The sequence below is a fragment of the Quercus lobata genome, chromosome 6 (genome assembly GCF_001633185.2).
Source record: "Quercus lobata isolate SW786 chromosome 6, ValleyOak3.0 Primary Assembly, whole genome shotgun sequence".
NCBI lineage: Eukaryota > Viridiplantae > Streptophyta > Magnoliopsida > Fagales > Fagaceae > Quercus > Quercus lobata.
Genome location: NC_044909.1, coordinates 42,705,394 through 42,733,240, shown reverse-complemented (window position 1 = coordinate 42,733,240; position 27,847 = coordinate 42,705,394). Strand labels below are relative to the sequence as shown.

The following is a 27,847-nucleotide window of genomic DNA, read 5'->3' as shown; positions in this document are numbered from 1 at the left end:
AGAAATAAGAAAGAGCTTAGGTTTTCCCACTTTTGAAATATAATCCATGTGATGACAACCAATGGTTATCTGGCCTCAGCTCTCTCCTCTGACCCCCTGACATTACTACAGTTGTTTCTTCCAGATGGGACTGCAATGCAACATTGTATTCTTTTTTGTTCATGTTTGCATTTCATTCAAATCGAGAACTTCCTAAACGACAAAATATGCTTATTCCTTTAGTCTGGCTCGTTTAAACCGAATCCTAAAAGGCAGAGTACCTGAGGATTGGAGCAGTTGGGCTTTTGTAACTTGTAATAGTAATATTGACATTATGTCATTATCTTTGCTTTAAATCTCATTGAAATTGTTATGCATATACATAAGAATTAAATTTAGAGCTGCTGTATGGCGACCAAATCTGATAGTTTAGCATGTCAACAATAGAGACATTGAATATGATAAATTCAATTATAAACACAATAATTGACCCGCATGCCTTGGTCAGAATACTGCCAAAATCTTTTTGAAGTAGGACCATGCATTCTTTATAGAGATATCACTATCCATACAACACGAAAGTCTTGTGCACCAAAATGTATTATCATTCTGCATCAACATAATACGAATTACGAAAGACACAAATCTACAACTACTACTACTACTACTACAGCTATGAAAAAATTGTTTTTTGTAATTGTAGTAACAATGTAAGTTGGAAAATGCAAAAAAACTGAAGAGTAGCAAAGGGTTTTAAAATGCTTTCCAGATTCTGATTTACATGTTTATAAGGATGAACCATCGCTAACCCGATCAAAATAAAAAAGACTGCACTCAATGATTAATGCAGGATATACATTTTTAAATGTATCCCCAAGAAAGTCTTCTTCGAACCCAAAAAAAATTGCAGCCTTAGGATCCCCAGATGTTAACCTCTTTTTTCTTGTATGCGGCAGATACGAGCTGCACAGAAAGGGAGAAAAATAGAAGTGAAAAAAGTATTAGAAAATGTTTATACAAGCATCAAATTTTCAATATATCTAAAAATCAAAAAAATTAAAAGTTCAAACAAAACTAAATTCATGTAGTAAAATGGTTTTTAGAAAAACATACGGTAGGGCAATAAACTAGTGTAAAAAACATAAGTAAAGTCATCCAATATACTTTACTATCAGGTCACAAAATTTCTTAGTTTCTATATATCATCTCACAAGAAATAGGGCTAGTCGTACGCCAAAATGTCCTTAAATCAATGACCAGATCCCAAAATGTTGCAGGTGGAAAAGCCTAAGGTGTATTGATTTCTACAATTCACAATAGAGTGAACTACTGGCACAAATAAAATTTATAAAATAACAAACCGTGCACATTTCTCTGAGCAACTAAAAAATTATATGATTTAATTGACCAAAAGGCAACCCATATAAACGAGACTAGAGTTTGTATCTAACCATCCACATTGAAATATCATTTTCCATTAAAGATGATATGAAGTTATCTTTTCTGAATTAAAAAAAAAAAAAAAAAAATCTATTTATTAAGGAATCAATGTCTTATAAAGTCTAAACGGAATTGAGTCATAGATGCAATAAATAGTAGGAGATAATAAATAGTCTTTAAAGTCAATTATTGTGATGCTATCACCCCAAAAATTCAAACTCGGAACCTAGCTCGTACTAATGAGAAATGATATGGTAAATATAATTGTCTTCTTACATAGAGACAGATTTATAAGCATGACACCAATCTTTATGTGAGAGGGTAATTACATATATCTGTTGTACCATACATCATCTTAATGTTAAATATGCTCAACCACTAATAATAGTATATAAAGTTTTTTTTTTTTTTTTTTTTTTTTTGAGAAACAAATACATATAAAGAAGAAGGAAAGAAGTTTTAACACAAAAGTACACTACTGACTCTACTTAAAAGACGTGATAACTTCTAGAAGAGTGTGAGGTAAGTTAAATGATATATGAAACTTAATTGGGCATTATTAGGTGGGTGCAGAATAATACAATAAGGGTACTTTTTTTTCATACGACACGTGGGTGCACAAAACTTATCATATATATTAGTCAATATCATGAATTGTATTTGTAGCTACCTTATTCTTTGTCCCATGGTTGATACAAAAGATAGGAAAAATCAATTTAAGACACGCCACTAATGTACCTATGTTAACACAAAGAAAAACATCACATCACACGGCACCTCATTTCTTTTGTTAGCAACAGATGAGGGCAACAAGATTATCAGTAAAACTGAAATAAAGATGCTCAAACACTCCCAACAAAAAAAACAAAAATCGGGGGAAAAAAGAGTGAGGAAACAAAATTTGAGGCTGATAGGATAGCCAGTAACTTTAGATGGGAGCTACTGATCATTGATGAGGGGACATCCCTGGTAGCGAAACGACAATAATTCCTTTAACCAACCCTTCTGCTCTATGCAATAAAGAGTATTTTGGGCTTTTCACTGCCACCAAACAAGCTTTGCCCCATTTATGAAAAAACCAAGCTATATTACACATAAAGGATCAAATCTATTCATAAATGCACAGCATATGCTACTCAGAAAACCTCATTTACTCAGGCATAAGAATATTCAATTAAAAGGAGAGAGAAAAATCAAAAAGAAAAGAAAGAAAGAAAATACATACCTTAGAATGAAAATTGGTTGGATGAAAAAGCGGGAAGGTTAGGGTGCTACAAAAAAGAAGCATCAACAAGACGGACCAACACTCCTACCCTCCTCGCTTTCTGACTTAGGTTGCTGCGGCTGGGTTTGCTGCCCTTGTTGCTGTGCTTGTGTCTGTTGTGGTTGAAGCAAGAGCTGTGCCTGAAGCTGATGGTGAGGGTGGTGATGTTCCGCTCCTTGCTGTGTTTGAATCTGATAAGGGGTTTCATAGGTTCCCAGAGCCAAAGAAGGTGACATGGCCGCAGCGTTCATCTGATTGTACCCACTCGCAGTGACCGAACCTGCACCGGCCGGGTCGAACCCGCTATTGAACCTCACAAGCTCTGGTTGTTGCTGCTGCTCGTAATTCCGGTAAATCTCATGTTGCTCTCTGGCAGCTACCGCCGCGGCCAATTGTTGCGCCTCGAAAATCTGATGCTGGTGGTGCTGTTGCTGTTGCTGTTGGGTCTCGCGAATCATCATTTGGCCGCTATGTGTAGCACCACCGGTGGGAATCCCCATCATCGCCGGCGACATGTTGTAAGGTAAGGCCATGCCGGAAGAGGAAGGATTGCCCGGGTGATGTTGCTGTGGGATAAAGCCGGGAGGTTGGAGAATAGGTAGCATGGCCTGAGGTCCAATGTATGTGGCAAGTTCTTTCTTGGCATTGTAGAGATCAGTCTGGACTTGCTTCAGCCTGTGTTGAAGAATGGAAATTAGACCCACACAGCCATACACCGGGTCTCGCAAGCGAGCCTCTGCCTCGTAGGCCAACGAGTTCACCGCGTCTTCTCGCTGGGCAGCATTGAGTTCGTTGAGAAGCTTGGCCACGTTGCTCGCTCCGAAGACCTTGTGGACATTGGCAAACTTTTGAGGCTGGTCCGGTGGGAAATACGGTGCGAACACGCATTCTTGCGTGCACTTTCGTCTCAAGAATTTGCATGCTGCGCACGGAGAGTTCGATGATGACATTTCTCTGAAAGCAAAAAAAAAAAAAAAAAAATCAACAAAATAGAAAATTATTAGTATTCATATTTGTTAGAGGAAAGGACAAATTGACTTCTTCAGAATAATATTAGTAACCTAGAGAGAGAAAGCGATGGTTAGAGAGAGAAAGCCTGGGTCTGTGTGTTTTTGTTTAAATTTAATAATAAAGAGGAAGCCATTGAAATGAGGGATCACGGAGATAAATGGAAAAAACAAAAGAGAAGAGAGGGGGTTCAGGGAAGCTTCATGTACGGATTAAAAATGGTCATTAAAAGCATCTCATAATCAAAGCCTAAATATAAATAAAAAAACAAATCCAACCCGACATGGTGAGTCAAAGACGATACAGATATTTCGAACAGTGTCTTGCAGTAAAAGCAAAAAGGGAGAAGAAGAAGAAAGAATAACAAATCTCCTCATAGTCATGGTGTAAGAACAACCAAAAAAAACAAAGAAGATACGAAACGAATCGTTTAAATCCTGACCCGGCAAAAAGGTTGCCGATACTTGTCAACTTCCAAACTACACCACTAAAAAGAGAAGAGAGAGCGACAGTGGAACAGAAAACAATGAAACGAGAACTAATCTGTGTAAATTACCAGAAATGTATTCGTAAATCCCTATAGAAATCGCGTTATGAACAAGCTCTCATCGCTTTCTCTCTCTCTCCGCTAAAAAAAAAAAAAAAAACTACACCGTCTCAAAATGTAAGGAAATTTGTGGGGTATTAAGATATTTCTAGATCCGTTTTGAAAAAAAAAAATCAAATTTCAAAAACCAAATCACAAAAAATCTTTAAACTCTTAAGCAAAGAGTCCTTGTTATCCCCATATCCAAACAGTAATAGTATATTTTTTGATTTGGTTTAGCATATCTTATCTCGGATTCCTTAAAAAACCAAAGCGTGTAAAAACAAACATAGAAAATACCAGAATCTCACCTCGGATTGTATTTACCTTATATTGATTTTTCCTTAAACTCTGTCCGATCAAAGTGATGGACCTTTCGTTCTTTCCCCCTCTCTCTCGGTTCCTAGCAAGTCCATGCCACAGCTGTGATAAAACATAAGACTCCACGAACCGAAACGTCGACGTTTGTGGGAAGGAAGAGATGGAAAGGAACTATTTTGGAAATGGAGACCGGAGAGAGAGAGAGAAGACTCTACAGTCTAGGGTTCAAGTGCGAGAGAGCTCTTGATCCGATCTTCAAGTTTCACGATCCCAATAGAAGAAGACTCGGAAAAATAAAATGTGTAAATTTTCGAAAAGGAGAGAGAGAGAGAGAGAGTAAAAAAAGAAAAGAAATTACAGAAGTGATGATAGGGAAAAAGGATGAGAAATGATAAAAATGGCTTCAACCCTCAATTTTATATCACTTCTTTTACGTATCGTTGGATTATGTGAAGGTCGTGCTGGCCGTCCGATCAAAAACTATGATTTTTAAAATAAATTTTTTTTATAAAATGTTAGAAACTTTGGTATGTGTTGTGCACACACACAAACTTAACCTTATAAAGGACCTCTTATTCTGAGCAAGAATTGAATGCGGCTCTGAGTTACCTATTTGTCCCTGTACTGTCTGCACATAATGCCAAACTTACCCTCCTTTTTGACCGTCACTTCACCAGAGGTCCAAATTACCCAACTACCCTCGATTCTCTAAATTTCTTTTCTTGTCATTTAAGTAATATTTTGAAGCACATTAAAATCAAGCATGAGATTGTTCTGGTAATGGACCACAAGCAATGCAAATGAGATTAAAGTGCTTGTTTGTTCCAGCCAAGTGGGCCAGTTTTTGGTATAGCTTTTAAGCCGCAATCATTAGGATTTTCCTAATTCTTCCTTTATGAAAAGAAGAAATTGAAGTTATTTTCCTTTATGCAGGGCCAGAAGATTGGATCTAGCTCTAAGAAGAATGCATGGTTAATAATTAACTCACATAAAGTTCTTGTTTCAGCAATTCAAAAGTAGGGGAGGGTTTTTTCTACGGAGACCAGACGATTGGATCTAGCCATAAGAAGAATACTTGGCTAATAATTAACTCACATAAAGTTCTTATTTTGGCAATTCAAAAGTGGGGAAGGGTTTTTTTACTAATGAACCGATATTCAAAATCATGCTATTCTGGATACCTTTTTCTATCAAAGTATCGTATTTTCAATATCTTTTATATATAACTTATTTAATTGTACTTATTAAATCGGATCTAAATTTAAAGTGAGTTGTCAAAAATTAATGGTCTAGCAATCATAACTAACAAATATAATTGTTGCAATCATTTCATTGTGTGATTGAATTAACGTCATATGGATAACGATAAATGCTTTAATTGAAATCAGTCAAAAGTTACATTTGTCATTATAAATCATGTAAGATTCATTGTCATGATGAGAGAACTAGATAAAGTTATTGTAATTATTGTTTAATAACAATAATATGCATCTTAATAAAAACAATAATTTGTGAAATTTTTCATTATTTTACTTAAAAACAAATTTAATAGTTGTTCATTGAATTAATTTTAAAATGTGAATCTTTTTTTTTTTTTTATGCCATGTTATATATCATTTCAATTTCAACGGATGTCCTAGAAAGCACATGCTTTGCAGAAATACACATTCAAAGTAATTTAATATTGACTTTGGAATTCAAAGTTTCCCTTTCAAATAGGGTGAGGTCTATTTAGTAAGGGCGCCCCTTAGGCGATGGGCCATGGCTTAAGCTCTTTTATGTAAAAACCATCAACACGTTTTTTTTGCACTTCTATTTTTATGTCTTTGGTATTTAAAATTTTATTTTACAAATCTGGTAATGTTAAAGGGTGATTAGGTACTTGTGCAGCAAACCTACGGCTACAATGGTTAATGGCATTCATCCCCTATGACTATGTACACACACTTCACACATCGTTCCATGCACAATCCGCGCTAATCAAGTGTTACGATCCTGGCATTCTCACTGTACCCACTTGAAATTGACAAAATTGTATTTGACGCATCTTTTTCTCTCTCTTATCAATCAAGTTGCTGGATAAGGGTATTTTCGTAAACTCACACACGCTCAGCACATCGTTTCTCGATTCGGTCATTTAATGCTTCTTCTTTAACCTCCCTTTGCATCATCAGCAACGAGCACGAGTTACGAGATTTTAAACAAGTATGTGAGTTGTGTGACCTGCTATCTCCGGTCAGCCTCCGTACGAAAACCCACAAATTATCACCGTCCTCTTTGAAGCAACACCTGCGAGACCAGTCACTTCTGATTGACCGATTTGTTTATATAATTATTCATTTCGAAGTGACAAAACCTTAAGCGTAAAATTGCCTGAAAGGACTGGTGGGTGCTCACGCTTTCAGCCGTCAGCTCTGTGACCCGCTACCGGCTAATCACTGCGCTCTAAAACTGTCCAATGGTTCAACTTTCATGCTCCCAGGCCTTTTTCCATGTTATTCATTGCTTTCACAATATTTAATTGTATTTTTTTTTTGGTCCGGTTAATGTGTGTCTTTAGAACATACATTAGTAACTTTTTTTTTTTATTACTAGTCAAATATTTATTTGCATTTACTAAATATATTTTATTTATTTATTTTAACTTACTAGTTACTAGGTATTCGTTTAAGATATGTTTATATTTCCGAGACTTTTTAGTTTTACACCTAATAATAATACTTTTTACAAACTTTACATGTCAATAGTCAAGGAATTTTCCAGAGTTTTTAGAGAGACATTTGACCGTAGAATTCTCAAATCTTAAACATTTGTTCCTTTCGTTGTGAGAGGATGCAAATGAGTGATTACATTTTGTGTTAAGTTATTGACATTTCAACACATATTGGTCATCATTATTTTTTTAATACTATCTTTATTATAAGTTAGTATTTTATATATTTTAATTCCACCGACTCAAAAAGTTGACATGGCATGAGTATTGCACTTTCTCAAGGAAGAGCACCACGTGTTGGTTTTTGAGTGGTGTTAAGGTTTGTCATTACTTGCAGCTATGTATATAATCCATCTTGTCCCACATACAAAAAGGTTTTACTATTCTACCAAAAAAAAAAAATAATGTTCTTACTAGAAAGGTCTTTGTCCCATTCTCCCAAATGTAAAAAGGTTTTGTTAATAAGGTTTTAAAGCTAGTTAAGTAAAGAACTTTTTAACTTTTATAAAAGTTAATAAGGTTTAACTGAAACGGAACCATATTACATTATATTGATAATCAATTCATGTTTGTGGTTACAGTAATAGAGGACGATAAAAGAGTTTGTTCGGATAATATCTTGTGTACGTGCCTAGTGGGCTTCACCACGTATCAAAGAAACAACACGTGTATGGCGAGGGAGTACATAGTACACTACACTACATACCAGTGGGAGTGTGGGATGGGAGATTCCTTTCCTGCCTTTAACGGGACTCGAGAGTAAGGAGGTGGAAAGGGAGGAGAGGAAGCGAATAAGAAAGAAAGTAATGGGAGAAAAATATGGGTAAGTGGGACCCAGAAAGGAGGGAGAGTGGTGGTGGTATTGGTGGTGGTGGTGGTGCCACTGAGTCCGAGTCTGAGTCTGAGTGAGTGAGTAGTACTGACTGAGCCCAGACAGAGAGAGATGGGCCAGTGTGTTGGTGGGCAATTGCGTGCAATGCGTTTCATTCCATTTAATGTATACCCTGCATGCTGAACCTCAGAGGACATTTTTTTTTTTTTTGCAGCCAAAAAGTGGGGTTTGTGACTAATCTTTTCTCCTTTTTTGTTTTTTTTGTCTTCATTTGCTGCTGTTTGTACTCATTATTTTTGCTTTTGTTTTCTTTGCTTTTTAACAGTTAGTTTCGTTCGGATACAACTTATTTTTGTTGAAAACTGAAAATACTATAACAAAATAATTTGTAAATATGTGAACCCATTTTAATGAAAAAATGACTGAAAAGTGAAGTTTGTGGAACTCGTAAATAATGCACGGGAGAATAGTCAAAAGTTGCGACTTAAAAAAATAAAAATTAGAGAAGACGCACGGAAGCAAAACGCAAACGTGAATCCAGACGTTAATCCAAACAGATACTTAGTTGTTGACCAACCTATTTTACACACATTTATGGAGTAATTTATCATGGCTATGAAGGAAGAAAAAATATACTTTATTACGGGTGTATGCTTCTTTTCTCTCACAAGTTGACGAGATTCATAGCTAGTGAATCCCACTCATTGTTTTGGCTTTTGTTTTCTTTGCTTTTTAACACTTAGTTGTTGACCAACCTGTTCACACACATTTATGAAGTAATTTATCATGGCTCTAAAGGAAGAGGAAGTAAAATTTATTACGGGTGTATGCTTCTTTTCCCTTACAAGCTAATGAGATTCATAGCTGGTGAATCCCACCCATTGTTTTTGCTTTTGTTTTCTTTGCTTTTTAACACTTTGTTGTTGACCAACATGTTTCACACACATTTATGGAGTAATTTATAGCGGCTCTAAAGAAAGAGGAAGTATACTCTATTATGGGTGTATGCTTCGTTTCTCTCACAAGCTAATGAGATTCATAGTTGGTGAATCCCACCAATTGTGAAAGATGAGAAACATGCACACGTAACATGGTGTATTTTCTCTTAAAGGAATTATTAGAGCATTTTTTGTCCCTCTCTCTCTTTCATGTAAAGATGGGGGAAATTCGCCTGAAGATTAATGCTAGTACCCTTTTCCGATTTTTAGTTTTACTCCCCTGCTGTTTAGGACACACTATAGCTTTACTAATAGAACAATTGGTTTTGTATAATATGATTTTGTTTTTTATTTATTTTAATAGAGTATGATCTTGGTTTTATAATTTGTTGTTTGTCTTGCGAAAATAGTGCACGCATCTGTCAATGAAAAATTGAACACTCTAGAAGGGAGCTAATTATAATAAATTAGTATTATACATGCTATATATGAAGTCTTTGAATTTATCAACTTGGTAATCGATAAAATTGGATATTTTCAGAATTTGCATGGATTTAAAATAATATATATCAGGAAGGTGCGAATCTGTTTCTATCTTCTAATACGTAAGCATTCGCATTTACAACAGAAAATTTGTACGAAAATTATATATGTACTTTTCTATTTGTAATTTTTAATTCAAACTTTCATTTTCAAATAATCACCATGATCTTGATGACAAAAGATCCATTTAAGTTACGTGAAATCAATGATCAAATCTCACCCCAAGTTGTCCATGCTTTCACGCTAATGCAGACGGAATGTTTGTTATGAATTCATGGTCCACTCTTCTTTTTTTGGGGGGAGGAGGGGGGTCGAGACTTGGGAGAAACAAAAATGATAAGTTGATATAAAATTATTCACAAACGTTTTTTACAGCTCTTGAAAATTTGAAATACTAGTAAGTTGTAATCTAATTATTATTTTCATATAAATTCATTAGAGCATTCACATCAACTTGTATAAAAATATTTGACTATTTGAATATAAGAATCTTTTTATATATATATATATATATATACACTAACTATTTTACACTATATTCCATTAAAATATCAATTTTTATTTTAAATTTTTTGAAATTATTTCTCTTTCTTCACATACAATAACCATCATCTTCTCTCTTTATTCATCATCGAAATATATATATAAAAAAAAAAAGTAAAAAAACTAGATACAAAATTAATAGTATCAATGTAATTTTATATAGTTACGTGTCATAGAGTCGATGAACACATACCAAAAACCACTTTTTCATTCAACCAAAAATAAAAACTTTTAAATTAATACGTACAATTATACACAAACTCATAAAAACCATTCTTAGGTAAAATTATGTAAATTTTACCCATTTTTTATTGTCCTCGGAATACTCTTATGGACACAATTTTTTATTAGTGTGATTTATATAATAGGTCACCTCAATTGATGTAAAAGATTTCGTATTCTTAAAATTTGCGGAATCAAAAAATTAGGTACCCCTATTAATTACAAATACGGCAGGTGATCTAGCCCTTAATTTTTTCAGGTAAGAAGCATATATAGCCCATTAAATTCTACCATTGACTGAGGTTTACAAAAATTGATTTCACCATTCAATAAAGAAAAAAAAAAAAAACTCTTGTCAGGGTCCTCTATAGATCACCTGAATATACTATATTATACAAGGCTGATGACATTGTATAAATGGCCAGGAACCACTGCAAGCTTGTCAACCATTTTGAGTCATCCTTTTTTGTACATATTATTCATATTTTAGGTGACCCTCCTGTTTTTTCCATTCCTCTTTTCGCTGTTGACATTTTCATGGGGGCTGCTGGAAAAATCATCACGTGCATGGATTTGACATTAAGTACCAAACTTTTTATTTTTTATTTTTATTAGATTAATATTCAGATGCCATCTGTTACCAAAATCGAAATTACAAAAGCACTAGTATTGGGTGTAAACGCTCTCTAATTGTTATTTTACCACTAAAGACAGTAAAAATTCACTTTATCTGAGTTTATATAATCTTACTATTATAGGTTGTAAAGAAAAAATAATATTTAATCTTGTGGTTGTGTGTGAAGAGAAAAAGATAGTGAGAGGAAGGAGAGAGAGAAGAATACTTTTGATTATTTAATTAAGTAGTTTATATTATTTTATTGGATTATATGTAAAAGTAAAAATTAAGATGTAAGAGGAATTGTAAAATGAGTTAGTAAAATAGATAAAATAGTGTTTGAGGGTGCAAATTTTTTTTTTTTTTTGGCATCCTTAGATGCTAGTGCTCTAATGCTAAGACCACACGAATCATATAATTTTTATCACAATTTTCCTGTGTAGCAAGTTGTAAGTGGTGATGTTATGGATTCACAATTTTTCTCTACCTCTCACAAGTCACAACTCACTATATAGGCAAGTTGTGTGATTTGTTACGGTCATAGCATTATTCAAATCAAAAATAAAAAATAAAAAAGAAGAATATTTTGATGTCATCACATTCATCGTCAGCAGCAATAACCATGGTTCACGTTTCTCTTTTCTTTTTTTTTCTTTTTTTTGATGAGTTCATGTTTCTCATAAGACATAAGTCACGGCCTTTTTCCATCATCCTCCACTTCTCATTCTGACAGAGTGATTCTGTGGCTGTGGGGGGAACTTTTCTGCGATTTCCCTTTTCTGTGGTTTCTCATATTCACCCAGAAAGAAGAAAAGAAGGAGTTAAAGCTGTCTTGTAGTTGAAACTTGAAACAAATTTGAAATTCGAGACACATGGATCATGTTCCAATCGTTTAATTTGAAGATAAACACAGGAAGTTATGTTGCCATAATTGTTTCTTTTTTTGGATAAAAAAGGGGAGTATTATTTGGCTAATAGAGAGTTTATGCAACAAGGATCTGGATTAGGTCTAGTGTTCAGTGATACTGAACCTGTTAGAATTGTGACACATATCTATTTTTGGACATGTGTCATCATTCGACCAGGTCTAGTACACTAAAAGCAGTGGACCCAAACCTCCCCCATGCAACAAAAGACGTATAGGCCTCCAAGAACACAATTTACTAGTCCCAGCTCCCAAGTTGCTTCATATCCCGAACAAAAGTTGGACAAACAAAATTTGGGCATAAGTCATAAACTTGCAAAAATCCCTGTTGTAGTAGACCCCTTTTCGCTAGTTCATTTGCACATTTGTTAGCTTTACAATATATATAAAATAGATGGATGACTAATAAGAGGTTCTTGCAATCAGAAATTAAGAGAACAACATCCAGTTGGTAAATGGTAAGACATTATCAGTGATTAGCCAATTGATAACAGTAATATAATTAGGTTCTAGTGAGATAAATTTAAACCCCATATCCCATGATAACATATGCCCCTATCTCACTGCCCATATCTCAGCCATATTATTAACTGCTACGCGGCCTATGCCCAAGTTAATTCAAAGAGAAACCATGAATCCATAATTGTTTATTGCTTTCCTAATGTTTTTAGGGAGCATTCAATCAGTGGTACTTATAAAACTTCAGTATGCAGAAGCAGCAACAAATACACAACATTAATAAAAATGCATATCCGCTCTTTGGGTAATATAAACTTGGGTAGGGAGAAACTAGTATAATAATTAAATTAAATTATTTATTGATTTAAATTGGTCAAACAACCATGTATTTTTACTTATATTTTAGATTTACGATAAATAATCTTACATATATGAAAAAAAAAAAAAACAAAAAAAAAAACTTCTAGTAAAAATTATTGTAGAGTTTAAATTTGTTATTCAATTATTCATCATTTTAAGAAATGTTCAATATATTGGATGATCTAATTAAATTACATCAAACAGTTATCATTACACACAAACCAAGGTGAGAACTCGTCCCATCGAGGCAAGACGTACTAATTAGTTTCAATCAGTAAAGTAAAATGATCTATACATTGTATCATGAAAAGTCTTATATATACGACCGAAAAAGAAAAATGTACTTTTGTTTGGGCAGATTTGGCTCCTACGCCATGTCACATAGACGGTCTTTTAGGCTTTATTGATATAGCAGGTTCATGTGAAGGAGAGAAAGGCAGCTCTATTTGTGCTGCCACACACACAAACGCCCCTCTAAATATGTTGTTTTTAATAATAAGTGTGTGAGAAAAATAAATATGATTGGTAGGGTACTAGGGTTAGATTGGTTGTTATTTAATGCTTTGGTTTAATTTGGTCAAAGCATTAGAGAGGTTTTCAATATTGAACATTGTAGCAATCTGGTTTAATGCCAAATCAGGGTAATCTAGATTGCTAAACCAGCTTTGTTATGCTATATTTGAACTTGGAAGAAATGTCCCCATAAAAACCTACTACATTTGAGGGATTTAGTCAATTAACAATTTAAACACTAAATGAGGTCAAATGCTTATTCATGGTTTGAGATAATTAGGCCGAAATTAAAGATCATACAATAGATATTGGGCCATTATTTCTTGGGCTTGCAGCTTGCATGTGGTCCAGCTCATATGCTCATGGATTTTGCAAAAACCGCTCCAAGCCTACTTTGCAAAATCATTCTCTTGGATTCATGAGTACGAACAACTTATTTTGATATTTCTACAAATGGTCTTGGCTTTTCTCCACAAAAAGCAAGCGTTTAAGGCCATTGGTAGAAAACTTGTGAAGCAGACAAATTGGCTTTCCTGATAGCCACAAATCCCAATTATTTACGCTTTTATATATATATATATATATATATATTTATATATTTATATAATTTTGCGGATAGTGATTTTAGTTTTAGGCTTTTAGCTAAGTGGATTTGATAGTGCCGAAAAGTTTGTGTTCGTTTCTTTTTTTCACATGCTTTGATGGTTTAGGGTCCGTTTGGTACGTGTGTTTAAACAACAGATTTTAGTTTTTTAAGAAATACGTGTAGGTAAAAAAGTGTGCGAAAATACGTGTAATATTGTTTAAAAACTAAAAACATATGTTTAAACAAGTCTACCAAACACCCCTTTAACTGTTAAAACTTACTATATTAGTGTATCTATATAAACAAGTTACTTAAAAATACAAATAAATAAGTCAAGGGCCTTGTAACTAAAGTGACATCTCTCAATATACTAAGTGTTTGAGGGTCTAAGAGAGAAAGAGTTCGAATTGTGAGATTAGCAGCATAATGTAATTATTTTTTAAAAGAAAAACACAAATAAACCAAAAGAGAACAAAGGTTAATTTCCTATTATTTTTTCTTCTTTGTCATGATGTTAGGCATGCATTGTAAAAAGTAGGGAAGCCAAACTTTTAAACAGAATTTATGGCCTTTTCAAATGTAACATGCTTTTCTTGGGGTGGCTTCTTAGAATCATGTTGACGGCAGGCGATCATGGGAACACCTTAACCTAGGAAAAAAAATTATGTATAAGTTTTATGATTTGTCTACTTTTAAAAAAAATTGCGACCGCCCTAAATTTTTCTAGGTCCAATAAAATTTAACTTTGGTCTATTTAATAATACATTAGATCTTTTCAAATGAAAAGAAAAAAAAATCCAAGAAAATTTTTATTGAACTAAATTTGAAAAAGATGCGGCTTACATTATTGATAATGACACTATATATCATGCAACGATTTCAAATATAAAAACTCGTAAAAGGAAATTGTAAAACTTTATGTATTTGTGTGTGTGTGTGTTTGTCAATATATAAAGTTATTTTTTTTTAATTAAATCTTGTATAAATTAAGTTTCTTAATAACTACCATAGAAAAAATTTCTAGAGACACTATTGGCTTTTCTTATTACAAATGAATATTATTAAACTTTTACATAAATGTCAAAATGACATGTCTCATAAACAGTCCAGCTGTCCCATTTTGCATTCATTAGATGTGTCATGTAAATTTAAGAACTATTTGTAAAATTTATTTGCATGTATAATTATATAGGTGCTCTTAGAGTATTTGTTAATAAATCATTTTAAGAAAGTTTTGATTCCATTTTTTTTTTTTTTAAACTATTAAAAAAATTAGTTGCATTTTTTCTTTCCAATTTTTTTTTTAAAGTATTTCTTAAACGAATGTCCTTATGGCATCCGTTAACAAAATTCATAATTATGTGGTGCTATTGTCATTGAATTTGTCAACCAATCTTTATGCCTTTTAAGCGGCGTAAATTAAAACAATTTTCAGTTTTTAATCTTTAGTAGGATAAACTCACTCTTCTTTTATCGAAAAAGTGTAATTGAAAGTAATCAAATCATCTTTATAATCAACTTTCAGATATGTAAGAGGTTTCAATGATAACCTAGTGAGAATGGTTTTTTTTTTTTTTTTGGTAGCATCTTATGTCTATAGTTCAAATCGCACTCCCCCCTCTCAAGGGTGGCTCCCAAACTTACCAAAAAAAATATTTATACACATAATTATTTTTATACGAACTTGTTTTGTCCACCCAAAATTTTTTTTTTTTTGAACACCCTAACTTGAGAATTATATGGTCTTGGCTAAATAAAATAAAAGAAATTAAATAACAGGTTCAAAATAATTGTGCTTGCTTTGTCTTGGGAGCATTAAAAATTTCTAATAAAAACAACAACCAAATATTAGTTACAAAATTTTGAAGTTGGTTATAAATCCTAAATTATATTAGTCAAGGTTAACTACATGTCACAACTCCCAAAGTCATACTCCATTATAAAACTACTATTGAGGTTAAATTTTTTTTATTCTATAATTATCATATAAAAGATGTTTAACATGTTTAGCAAAAAATATATATATATATATATATATATATGTTTAAGATGTTTCACATACAGAGTATTTTTTTTTTTTTTTTAAGAAACATATAGAGTAATCTAATTAATTTTTTTATCCCATCAAGGAAGAAGTGGCACTATCATGCATGTCTCCCATTAACTATAGCATAGCATCTCCAGCAAACTCTTCAAAATTTTGTACTGTTTGGAGAGTGAACGGTTCATTTTACTTTTTAACTATCTAATTTTTCAAATACATTTTCTAACAGACTCTCTATCTTTTATATATCACATTTAAATATTATTTCTTCATTCTTTTTTTAATCTTTCTTTTTTTTTTTTTTTCAATCTTCCTTCATTTATTTCTAATGACTATATTTTTTCGAATACTCAACAATCATATTTTTAAAATCTCCCAATGGTAATATTTTTAAATTTTTCCTAATGATATTTTTTTAACAAATCTTGTGAAACACTTGTGGTAATGATATAGTGAGTTATAGGTCATCTAATTTTAACTAGAAATTATTCTGAAAAAAAAAAATTAACTAAAAATGCTACCTTCACAATATTTTGCACAATACTTTCACAATAAATCATATGTGATAAGTTGTTGCTGTTTCTAATTTGAACTCAATAGTCACCATTGAAATTATTTTTTTGCTCACCAATAATAGCCAATAACAATTTACCTTTAAAATTTATTGTCAAAATATTGTGGTAGCGTTTCTTAATTTTAATTTCTTATTCTTTATTTTATTTTTCCCTCATGCTCTCTGTAAGGACACGATTCGTATCGAACCAAAACAGTGTTGGGTTCGTACGTAAAAAGTCTCAAACAATATCATTTGTAGAGCGTGGGTTTGAAAGGTTAGGCCTTAGTCACCAGGCGGTGAGTCTTTTGTGGTGTTCATATATGGTTCAGTCATTTTCGCCCTAAGAGTCTTTCTCCTGGAGGCGGGCTGGGAGGTTCTAGTTTTTAGCCATTTTTCCCACCCTCCCCCATGAATTACTTTTTCTTTTCTTTTATACTAACCTGTGTTTTTTTATCCTTCGTCCACGTATAGAATTGACATTCCAAGACTGATACTTGTCCCATCAGTCCATACCCGGAGTGGTTGGGGGTGGTTGAAAAAGCTGGAGAGTATGGCTCTGTCAGGTGCAGAGTATTGAATGGCAGTAAGGGCAGCTTTCCCCGGTCATTACACTTTCCAGCATACCCTTTTCTATTGGCATAGATATTTTAGATTTTTTCCCAAGTCGTTTCTATACCATTTTTGCCCTTTCTTCCGAGGAGACTTTGGACTGGCCGAGGACTAAATTATCATCGGCTGTACCCCAACGCTATTTTGTATTTGCATTACTGTGCCTGGGCCATAACCTTCCTCGGCTTGGGCCTTTGGGCCCCAACGAATAAATGGAGCTGGCCAAAAATTGTTGGGCCCCACACTCTCCACCACCACTCGTCCTCCTCCCCATAGTGGCTCAAATGGGTTAAATTTGCTTTGTTTTTTGTTTTTGTTTTTGTTTTTTGTTTTTTTTTTTTCATTTTTTTTTCTGATTTGATTAGTTTTAAGATTGTGATTTGAGTTTGTATTTTAATTGTGATTGAGTTTAGAGATGTTTGAAAGAGAAAAGATTTGGAATGGTTGAGTTGTAACTGTTGCGATTGTTGAGTAAAAATTGAATATTTTAATGGGTGTGTTGAATTTTTTATCTCCATTAATTCTTTTGCTAATGAACAGTAGGTCATCAAACCAAGAGAGCTACTGTTCATTAGCAACGAAATTTTTGCTAATGAACAGTGAATTAGAGAGACTGCTAGAGCATGTTTTTGTGAGTTTACTCTCCAAATTTTGGATTTAGAGAGCTTCTTGGAGATGCTCGACTTTTTGTTTTTTTAGTGGAACTATAACATAAGATAAATCTATAAGCCCCAAGTCCGTTATAGTTACTGAGATTTGCATAGGTTACAATTTGCCACAGTTTTTTTATTATTATAACATTTGTCACAATCATGAACGATACTGTTTTTATGTTTTACTAAGGACAAAAAATTAAAGTGAGTTTTAGTTAGTTCAACTAATAAAGTTTTTATGGTTGAATAAAATATCCAAGGTTCAATTCTTTGCCTACACCAAAAAATCAATTGATGTCTTAATTTGATGTTAAATAAGGCAATTATCAAAAGCGGTTTATTTTAAAAGCACAAGATTTATAAACCAAAATGCATACGGAATCTAAAATAAACTGTTTGTCATTTTTATCTTTTTGTGCCGGCATGCACCTAAGAGTACGAACAACTTATTTTGATATTCCTAGAAATGGTCTTGGCTTTTCTCCACAAAAAGCAAGCGTGCAAGGCCGTTGGTAGAAAGCTTGTGAAGCAGACAAATCCCAATTATTTATGCATTTTTGTTTGATTTGCGGATGGTGATTTTAGTTTTAGGCTATTAGCTAAGTGGGTTCGACGGGAACGAAAAGACTATGTTCTTTTCTTTCTTCCACGTGCTTCCATGATTTAACTGTTAAAAGTTAAAACTAATCATATTAGTGCATCTACATAAGCAAGTTACTTAAAAACACAAATAAACTAAGGCCTTGTATTTGAATTAGTATCTATATATATATATATATATATATATATTAAGTGCTTGAAAATTTAGAAGGAAAATAATTTGAACTATAAAATTAGCAATATATTGTAATTATCTTCTTCTTTTTTGAGAAGGGACTATTTTTTCTTCTTGGTCATGATGTTAGGCATGCATTGTAAATAGTAGGGAAGCCAAACTTTTAAATGGAATATATGGCCTTTTGAAATGTAACATGCTTTTCTCAGGGCGGCTTCACTGAATCACGTTGAAGGCAGGTGGTGACAAGAACACCTTAATCTGGAAAAAAGTTATGTATAGTTTTTATGATTTGTCTTCTCTTAAAAAAAATTGCGACCACCCTAAATTTTTCTAGGTCCAATAAAATTTAACTTTGGGGTCTTTAACAATACATTAGATCTTTTCAAACAAAAAGAAAACAAAAATCCAAGAAAATTTTTATTGAACTAAATTTTGAAAAAGATGTAGCTTACATCATTGATAATGAGATTATATATCATGCAACGATTTCAAAATATAAAAATTCATAGAAGAAAATCATAAAACTTTATTTATTTGTGTGTGTGTGTGTATGTTTTTTTTTTTTTTTTGGTCAATATATAAAGTTATCTTTTTATTAAAATTTTTATAATTTAAGTTTCTTAATAACTACCATAGAAAAAATTTCTAGATACTAGCTTTTCTTATTACAAATGAATATTATTAAACTTTTACACAAATGACATGTCTCATAAACGGTCTAGCTGTCCTATTTTGCATTCATTGGATGTGTCGTGTAAATTTAAGAACTGTTTGTAAAATTTATTTGTATGTACAATTATATGGGTGCTCTTAGGATATTTGTTAATGAACTATTTTAGCAAATTTTTTATTTCATTTTTATTGAAATATATATATATATATATATATATATATATAACTATTAAAAAATTAGTTGCTTTTTTTCTTCCACAATTTTTTTTTTAAAAATGTATTTCCTAAACGAATGTCTTTATGGCATTTGTTAACAAAATCCATAATTATATAGCACCATTGTCATTGAATTTGTCAACCAATCTTTATGCCTTTTAAGTGGTGTAAATTAAAACAATTTTCAGTTTTTAATCTTTAGTAGGATAAACTCACTCTTCTTTTATCGAAAAAGTGTAATTGAAAGTAATCAAATCATCTTTCAGATATGTAAGAGGTTTCAATGATAACCTAGTGAGAATGGTTTTTTTTTTTTTTTTTTTGGTAGCATCTTATGTCTATAGTTCAAATCGCACTCCCCCCTCTCAAGGGCAGATCCCAGACTTACCAAAAAAAATATTTATACACATAATTATTTTTATACTAACTTGTTTTGTCCACCCAATTTTTTTTTTTTTTTTTGAACACCTTGACTTGAGAATTTCAAGAATTTGGATTCAACAAAAGTAATTTTTGTTTCCAAATGCAAATTTTTGTTCTACCAATCACAACTTATCATGTATTTATTTAACTTTCCTTATTAAATAACCAAAGTTTAAAATGAAAAAAAAAAAATACAAATGTAACATGTGTACCATAATAAAGTGAAATGCAAAAAATGAGAGAGAAGATTTTTTTTTTTTGAGAGATAATTACAACATGCTGCTAACCCCACAGTTCGAACCCTTTCCCCCCTAGACCCCCAAGCATTTTGGTGCCAATTCAGCTACAAGGCCTTTAGTGAGAGAGAAGATTTCAATTGAAGTTTGTCACATTCCGGACACTTTCATATGTGCTCTTATTCTGTTACCGAAACTCCAATGTTCTAACACCCTTTTGGGGTGAAAGCTGCTCTCACCCTTCACCTTGAGTTTGATGGTTAACACCAAATATTTGTATTCGATTTAAATTATTATTTGTTCTTGATCGAAGTCCTCTTGGTTGAGATACAAACGAACACACTCAAAAGACATACAACTTCTTATGGAAAAATGGATAAACACTCTGGTTGGAGATTGTTTATTACTTTATTTGAGCTAATGCCAACAGGCAACCAACGTTTAATGACAGACTCAAGCAATCAAACTGGGCTTATAATTTTTATTATTAGGCCTGTTGAGCTGCATTGAACACACTGTTCAAATTTGGTTCATTGATAATTTGGGCCCTTAGGCTTCGCTAGAGTTATAAATCTCTATCCTTTTTACGAAAGCCTTTTTCATCGTTCATTTTGTCTATATCCTTTCTTCTTCTTCTTCTTCTTCTTCTTCTTCTTCTTCTTCTTCTTCTTCTTTTTTTTTTTGACCTTGGACTATATAAACCATTACTTATCTCATACATAATTTTTTTTATTATACATCATTTACAAAATCCATTCAAGTAACTAGTAAAGTCTTATAATGTACTCCTATTTGTCCCCTTTTTTTTTGTCTTTTTTTTTTTTTAATAAAAAATCCAAATTTTCTTTTTTAAGAAAATATAATCAAATGTGTTTCGTTTGAGATAAAAGTTATCGGTTTTAAAATTACTTTCCTTCATCTAAAAGACAAGAGACCAAAAATATATTTGTACGGGGGTTGGTCGCGAGGTCACTGGGCCTTGGGCCCTTAACTAGAGATACAAAACCTGACCCCATCCCCATTGGACTCAAGACCTTGATCCAGACACCCCCTTAAGACTCACCGTGGGCCCAATAAATATAACAGGACCATTGAACCTTGAACGTCAAAGGCAAACCACTCCCGGTCAAGCTTAGCTTGACTGGATGCATGGTTACCCAGCAGAATGATAACCTAGCTTCCCAATATTGCCTTAGGAAGTATCACTGCCGAGAAGGCTTTTTGGAGGTGGGAATCTGTTCCAATGCCACTACCACCTTACCCACCTAAACACCCACTTACAAATGATGGAATTGGACCTTCATTTGCACTAATAGAGGGAAGTAATCATAACACCTCCACTTATCTAGAGTTATAAATAGGGGGATTAAGGGAGAAGGAGGGGGTTGGCTATTTTGGGGAAGAATACTAAGAAAAAGAGTAGAACACTCAAAGAGAGCAAATGAGCGACTCTGTGAGGAAGAGAGAAAGACTTAGGGAGATAGGAGTATATTTGGGTATGCCAAGCATGGAACCACCCACAGTAGGAAACCCAAAAGCCCACAAAACAAATAGATTGTGAGCCTAAGTAGAAGTTAAACCCAATAGCCATATATTTTGGGTACGCACAATTGGCGCCGTCTATAGGAATCTCCTATGTAGCTATGGTTCCGTCAAAACGTGTATGGGAGAATGTCTGATGGTTAACCAAGGAGTTATGCTGAAAGTGGCTTTGGGAGATCTTCACGAGGATCCACGTGGCAGGAAAGAATGCAGAAAAGGCGTGAAGATAGGGAGCATAAGGAGGAAGGCAGTTTGGCCTCGGAGAAGGGTCATTTCAAATGTACCAGACAATGTCCGATGCTTCGAGGCATAACCGTTTTGACAGAAGGGATGAGGAGCTTGAGTGAAGGAACGAGGAACTAGAGCACCTACGAAGGTTGGTCAAGGATTTGGAGTTGCAAGTGAGAGGTAGGCGTTAGAGAAGGGACCACGGGGAGTGGAGGGAAAGGTCGGATAGTGTTGGGAATCACCACGAAATAGGGTCCCATCAATCCAGGCCTCATCAGCATCGAGACCGCTCACGAGAATATGTAGACCGAGACTCGATTTCCCCAGAAGAGAGGTGACCTCGAAATGCGGCCATGGACGCTATGAGCCACGCATTATGCCGAGTTGCCCGATCACCATTCTCGAGGGACATTGAGAGGGCACCTATGCCAAGTAGATTTACACAGCCGTTGTTTAATTCTTATGATGGGAAGATGGATTCGGTAAAACATGTAAGCCATTACATTCAAATGATGTCTTTGCACACTCATAATGATGCACTGATGTGTAAAGTGTTCCCCTCTAGCCTCGGCCCCACTGCTGTGAGATGGTTTAATGGGCTAAGGAAAGGCTCGATTCATAGTTTTTCCGAATTGATTCAAGAGTTTGGTGTACGATTCATGACCTGCAGCTAAGTTCCACAGCCTGTGGATGCATTGCTTTCAATGAAAATGGGGGCTGAGGAAACCCTCCGCAGCTACGCTAGTCGATACTAGAAACTGTACAACGAGATTGGCGGAGATAATGAGAAGATTGCGGCTAGTACTTTTCGGATAGGGTTGCCTGAGGATTCCAGACTGCGAGAAACATTAACAAGGAGGTCCCCCAAGGATATGAGGCAGTTAATGAGGCGTATCGAAGGGTATAAGCGGTTGGAAGATGATCGGTTACAGAATAAGGGTAAGGCCCCAGTCACAAATCATCCTCAGCATATCGGCTTCCAACCTAGACCCCAGAAGGATTTGAGGATTCAAGAGTCGGGCCATAGATGGGAGAGGTGAATGTGGCCTTCAAGGAACCGGTGCATAGGATTGTGGATCGAATCAAGAATGAACTATATTTTTGGTGGCCAAACAAGATGGGAGGAGACCCGTCCGGGAGAAACCAAAACTTGTATTGTGCTTACCATTGAGATAGGGGGCATACTACTGAGCAATGTAGGGTGTTAAAGGATCATCTAGAGCAGTTGGTGAAGGCGGGGTACTTGAAGGAATTTGTGACCAATCCAAGGAATCAAGAATCCAGGCAGGGTGCACAGCCACGAGGGAATCCTCTCCCACCCCCCTTGGGAGTGATAGAAGTCATCCATGCAGCTTTAAGAGGCACCCAGGGGTCTAAAAGAAGGGGGGGTGCTAGCCGTAGCACCTGGGGGGAGTTGCACAGGCGAGCAACCCTCTGGGAAGTAGTTGAAGTATACTCAAGAACTCATTGCTTTTAACGACGAAGATCTAGAAGGCACGATTCAACCGCACGACGATGCTTTGGTAGTTACAGCCCGGATAAATGGTTTCATAGTAAAAAGGGTACTGATAGATCAAGGGAGTGGTGCCAAGGTGATGTATCCCGACCTGTACAGGGGGCTTGGTTTGAAAAAGGAAGACCTATCCAAGTATGATACGTCTTTGATGGGGTTTGATGGCTGAATGGTGATCCCAAAAGGGCAGATTTCGCTTCCTGTGAACATAGAGGGCAAGGAGACGATGGTAACATTCATAGTGATCACCTCGTTTTCTCCGTACACAGTGATTCTTGGAAGGCCATGGATTCACGCAATGGGGGCGGTACCATCCACCTTGCATGTGAAGGTCAAGTTCCTCACCGAGCAAGGCATTGCCATGGTAAGAGGTAATCAGCAAGTGGCCAGGCAGTGCTTGGTAGCCGCGGTTGACCAGGGAGCTAAACCAAAGGAGTCGACTGGGGAGACCCTCTTGTAGCAATTACAGGAGCCCTAAGTCGAGGTAGGGGCTAGCAGTGCCGAAGATTTAGTGAAAGTAAGGATATTATCGGGCGAGGATAGGAATTATCTGATAGGATCAAGTGTAATCGAGGAAGAGAGGGTAGAGATGCTATTGTTTCTTGTACTAAATATAGATGTGTTTGCTTGGAACCTGTATAAGGTTCCCGGGGTGGACCCTGAGTTTATAGTTCACAAGCTTAAATTGGATCCGTTGTACCCTCCCAAAAAAGCAGAAGCCAAGGAGATTAGCTAAGGAGCATGTTGAAGCCGTCAGGCAAGAGATTAAGAAACTGAAGGAAGCCGGAGCTATAAAAGAAGAATGGAAAATGGAGGGTCTATGTTGACTTTACCAACCTTAACCGAGCATGTCCGAAGGACCCGTTTCCTATGCCAAAAATTGATCAGCTGGTAGATGCCATATATGGGCACCCGAGAATGGGCTTTCTTGATGCTTTTCAGGGTTATCATCAAATCACCTTGGTTGCCGAGGACTAGGAGAAGACGGCGTTTATCTCGCTCGACGCTAACTACCATTATACCATAATGCCATTTGGGTTGAAGAATGTTGGTGCCATATATCAATGGATGATGACCAAAATGTTCAGAGATAAAATTGGGTGCACCGTCGAGGTCTACATCGATGATATGGTGGTAAAAAGCAAGCAGAAAATGCAGCATGTTGGTGACCTCAAAGAAGTGTTCGAAGTACTTTGACGGCATAGACTACGACTCAATGCCAAGAAGTGTGCTTTCAGAGTGGAGGCTGGCAAGTTCCTAGGGTATTTGATCACTAACCGAGGAATAGAAGTCAACCCCGACCAGATTCAAGCGATGGAACGCATAAAACCACTGGGCAATCCAAAGGAAGTTCAAGTACTGACCAGCATGTTGGTTGCCCTTAATCGGTTCATTTCCAAGTTCGCCAACCGCTGCCGACCAATTTACCAGCTTTTAAAGAAGTGGAAGGGATTCTAGTGGAATGAAGAGTGTGAGAGAGCCTTTCAGGAGCTGAAAGAATATCTTGTGCGAGTACCGATGTAGACAACCCCAGAGCTTAGGGAGGATTTATTCATATATCTCTCAGTATTCGAGCACGCCGTAAGCGCTGTGCTTCTGAGAGACCAAGGAGTACAACAACCAATTTACTACATCAGTAAAACCCTAGTTAATGCCTAGACAAGATATTTACCATTGGAGAAGTTGGTGCTAGCGCTAGTGCATGCTACACGAAAGTTACCCCATCACTTTCAAGCTCACACTGTTTACGTGTTGACCGAATACCCCCTGCAGTCATTGTTGAAAAGATCTGATTTCACGAGAAGAATAGCAAAGTGGGGGACTCGGCTGGGTTCTTTTGATATTAGGTATAGGCCAAGGAGCTCAGTGAAAGGCTAGGTCCTAGCTGATTTTGTTGCTGAGTTTTCCCTGAGAGAGGAGAATGAGATGATCTACCCTGTAGAGGTGATCCCGTGGACGGTGCATCCAACGCATTAGGAGTTGGGGCTTGGATCATAGTCATCACCCTGGAAGGAATAAAGTTGGAACATTCCTTTAGGTTGGGCTTTAAGGCCTCCAACAATGAGGTCGAGTATGAGGCCTTGCTAGCTTGGTTAAGAGTTTTATCAGACCTATGTGCTAAGAAGGTAGAGATCTATTCAGATTCTCAATTGGTAGTCAATCAGGTACAAGGGAGATTTGAGGCCAAGGATCCCTGGATGGTGGAATACTTACGGCTGGTGAAGCAAACTATGGACTGCTTTTTGAGCGTCAAAGTGGTTCAGGTGGCAAGGGGGCAGAACCGGCATGCCGACTCTTTGGCCACATTGGTGGCATCATCAACCGAGGGAATACCTCGATTAATAAAAGTGGAGCTGGTAGCAGAACCAAGTATCAGTACAGGAGTAGATGTCTCACTGGTGGCAACGGTTGAGTCGTGTTGGATGGATTCGATTATCAACTTCTTAAGCGAGGACCATTTGCTGGATGACGAGAAGAAAGCAGAAAAAGTACGTCGAACAGTTGCTCGGTATTGGTTGTCTACCGATTGTAAACTATATTAAAGATCTTTTGGCGGGCCTTACCTACAATGCTTGCACCTCAACAAGGTTGAGGAACTACTGGCTGAGGTATATGATAGGTGTGCAGCAGCCACGTAGGGGGGGCGTTCGTTGGCTCACCGGGCAATGACCCAAGGATTTTGGTGGCTGCAAATGCAGAAGGATGCTAACGAATATGCGTGGAAATGTGAGCAACGTCAGAGGCACGCCTTTATGATCCACCAAGCGGCAGGGAACTTGAATCCCATTAGTAGCTCCTACCCCTTTGCACAATGGGGGCTAGATATTGTTGGTCCATTCTCTCGAGCGATAGGAAATCGGAGGTTTGTCCTAGTTGTCGTGGACTACTTCACCAAATGGGCAGAAGCAGAGGCGTTGGCGAACATTCAGGACGTAGATGTGAAGAAGTTTGTATGAAGGAATATAGTGACAAGAGTTGGGGTACCGGAGTCCCTAGTGTCAGATAACGGGTTGCAATTTGATAGCAAAACTTTTCACGAGTTTTGTGACAGCCTCGGTATCACAAATCAGTATTCCACCCCATTATACCCACTGAGCAACAGCCAAGCTGAGACCACTGACAAGGCCATTATGAACGGGTTGAAAAGGAGGTTAGAAGGGACCAAAGGCAGGTGGGCAGACGAGTTACCTAGTGTTCTATGGGCGTACCGAACTACCTCAAGAAGGTCTACAGGAGAAACCCCGTTCTTCCTAACATATGGAGCAGAAGTAGTTATACCGACAGAAGTGAACTTGTGCAATGCTCGAGTTTCGAGATTCAGTTTGGTCGAGAATTCAAAGTTAATGATGAAACAGTTGAACATGTTGGAAGAACACCGGGAATCAGCGACTATATGGTTGGCAGAATATCAACAAAAACTTGCTCGGAGATACAACAAGGACGTGAGGAAAAGGGAGTTTGGAGCGGGAGATCTAGTACTTCAGAAGGTAGTGGGGAATACACGGGACGTCAATGCAGGGAAGTTAACACCAACTTGGGAGGGACCATATAGAGTCGCTGCCATTGCAGGCACTGGGGCATATTACTTGGAGGATTTGGATGAAAGACTACTTCCTCGGCCTTGGAATGCCCACAATCTAAAGAAATTCTACCATTAAGTATCAGAACACGGGGGTACATGTTAAATGTAATATTATATGTGCATATTGTTAATTAATACAAAAGCGATGTTTATCAAGTGTATCTGCACTTATGATTTTATCGTTGTTAACTCATTAAGCTTCGGTCGACACACAAGGGGAAATTTCGTATCAAATTCTTCTAAGGACAGAAACCTGTTCCCAGCTCGATTTTCATCGCCGAGTAGGTGGAAACCTTGCGCTAAATTCTACTAAGGACAGAAACCTGTTCCTGACTTGAATGTCATCGCTGAGCAGGTGGAAGCCTTACGCTAAATTTTTCTAAGGACAGAAACCTGTTCCCGGTCCGATTTTCATCACCGAGTAGGTGGAAACCTTATACTAAATTTTTCATCACCGAGTAGGTGGAAACCTTGTGGACATTGGCAAACTTTTGAGGCTGGTCCGGTGGGAAATACGGTGCGAACACGCATTCTTGCGTGCACTTTCGCCTAAAGAATTTGCATGCTGCGCACGGAGAGTTCGATGATGACATTTCTCTGAAAGCAAAAAAAAAAAAAAAAAATCAACAAGATAGAAAATTATTAGTATTCATAATTGTTAGAGAAAAGGACAAATTGACTTCTTCAGAATAATATTAGTAACCTAGAGAGAGAAAGCGACGGTTAGAGAGAGAGCCTGGGCTTGTGTGTTTTTGTTTAAATGGAAAAAACAAAAGAGAAGAGAGGGGTTGAGGGAAGCTTCATTTACGGATTAAAAATGGACATTAAAAGCGTCTCATAATCAAAGTCTAAATAATAATAAAAACAAACCCAACCCGACATGATGAGTCAAAGACGATAGAAGAAGAAAGAATAACAAAGTTCCTCACAGTCATGGTGTAACAAA

At 35.9% G+C, this 27,847-nt stretch overlaps 1 protein-coding gene across 3 annotated transcripts; it reads right to left on the bottom strand.

Moving 5' to 3' along the window:
* Positions 1-498: 498 nt before the first annotated feature.
* LOC115994156 (LOB domain-containing protein 36-like) lies at positions 499-27,494 on the bottom strand. Of its 3 annotated transcripts, none has more exons than XM_031118218.1 (3): positions 27,372-27,494; positions 2,645-3,510; positions 499-942 (listed from the first exon to the last, which is right to left on the bottom strand). In XM_031118218.1, exons 1-2 carry the CDS (start codon positions 27,492-27,494, stop codon positions 2,707-2,709), a joined length of 927 nt encoding a protein of 308 aa, XP_030974078.1. In that variant the 3' UTR covers positions 499-942; positions 2,645-2,706. The 3 variants fall into 3 exon arrangements, with proteins under 3 accessions (XP_030974078.1, XP_030974075.1, XP_030974076.1); XM_031118215.1 differs by lacking the exon at positions 27,372-27,494 and adding an exon at positions 4,589-4,973 and having other exon boundaries at positions 2,645-3,637; XM_031118216.1 differs by lacking the exon at positions 27,372-27,494 and adding an exon at positions 4,605-4,973 and having other exon boundaries at positions 2,645-3,637.
* Between the last annotated feature and the right edge of the window lie 353 nt (positions 27,495-27,847).

Coding starts and splice junctions, on each gene's coding strand:
- LOC115994156 (XM_031118218.1), bottom strand. CDS start 27,494: ATGTCATCATCGAACTCTCCGTGCGCAGCATGCAAATTCTTTAGGCGA. Junction 3,511..27,371: donor AGTTTGCCAATGTCCACAAG/GTTTCCACCTAC, acceptor AATGTCCACAAG/GTCTTCGGAGCGAGCAACGT.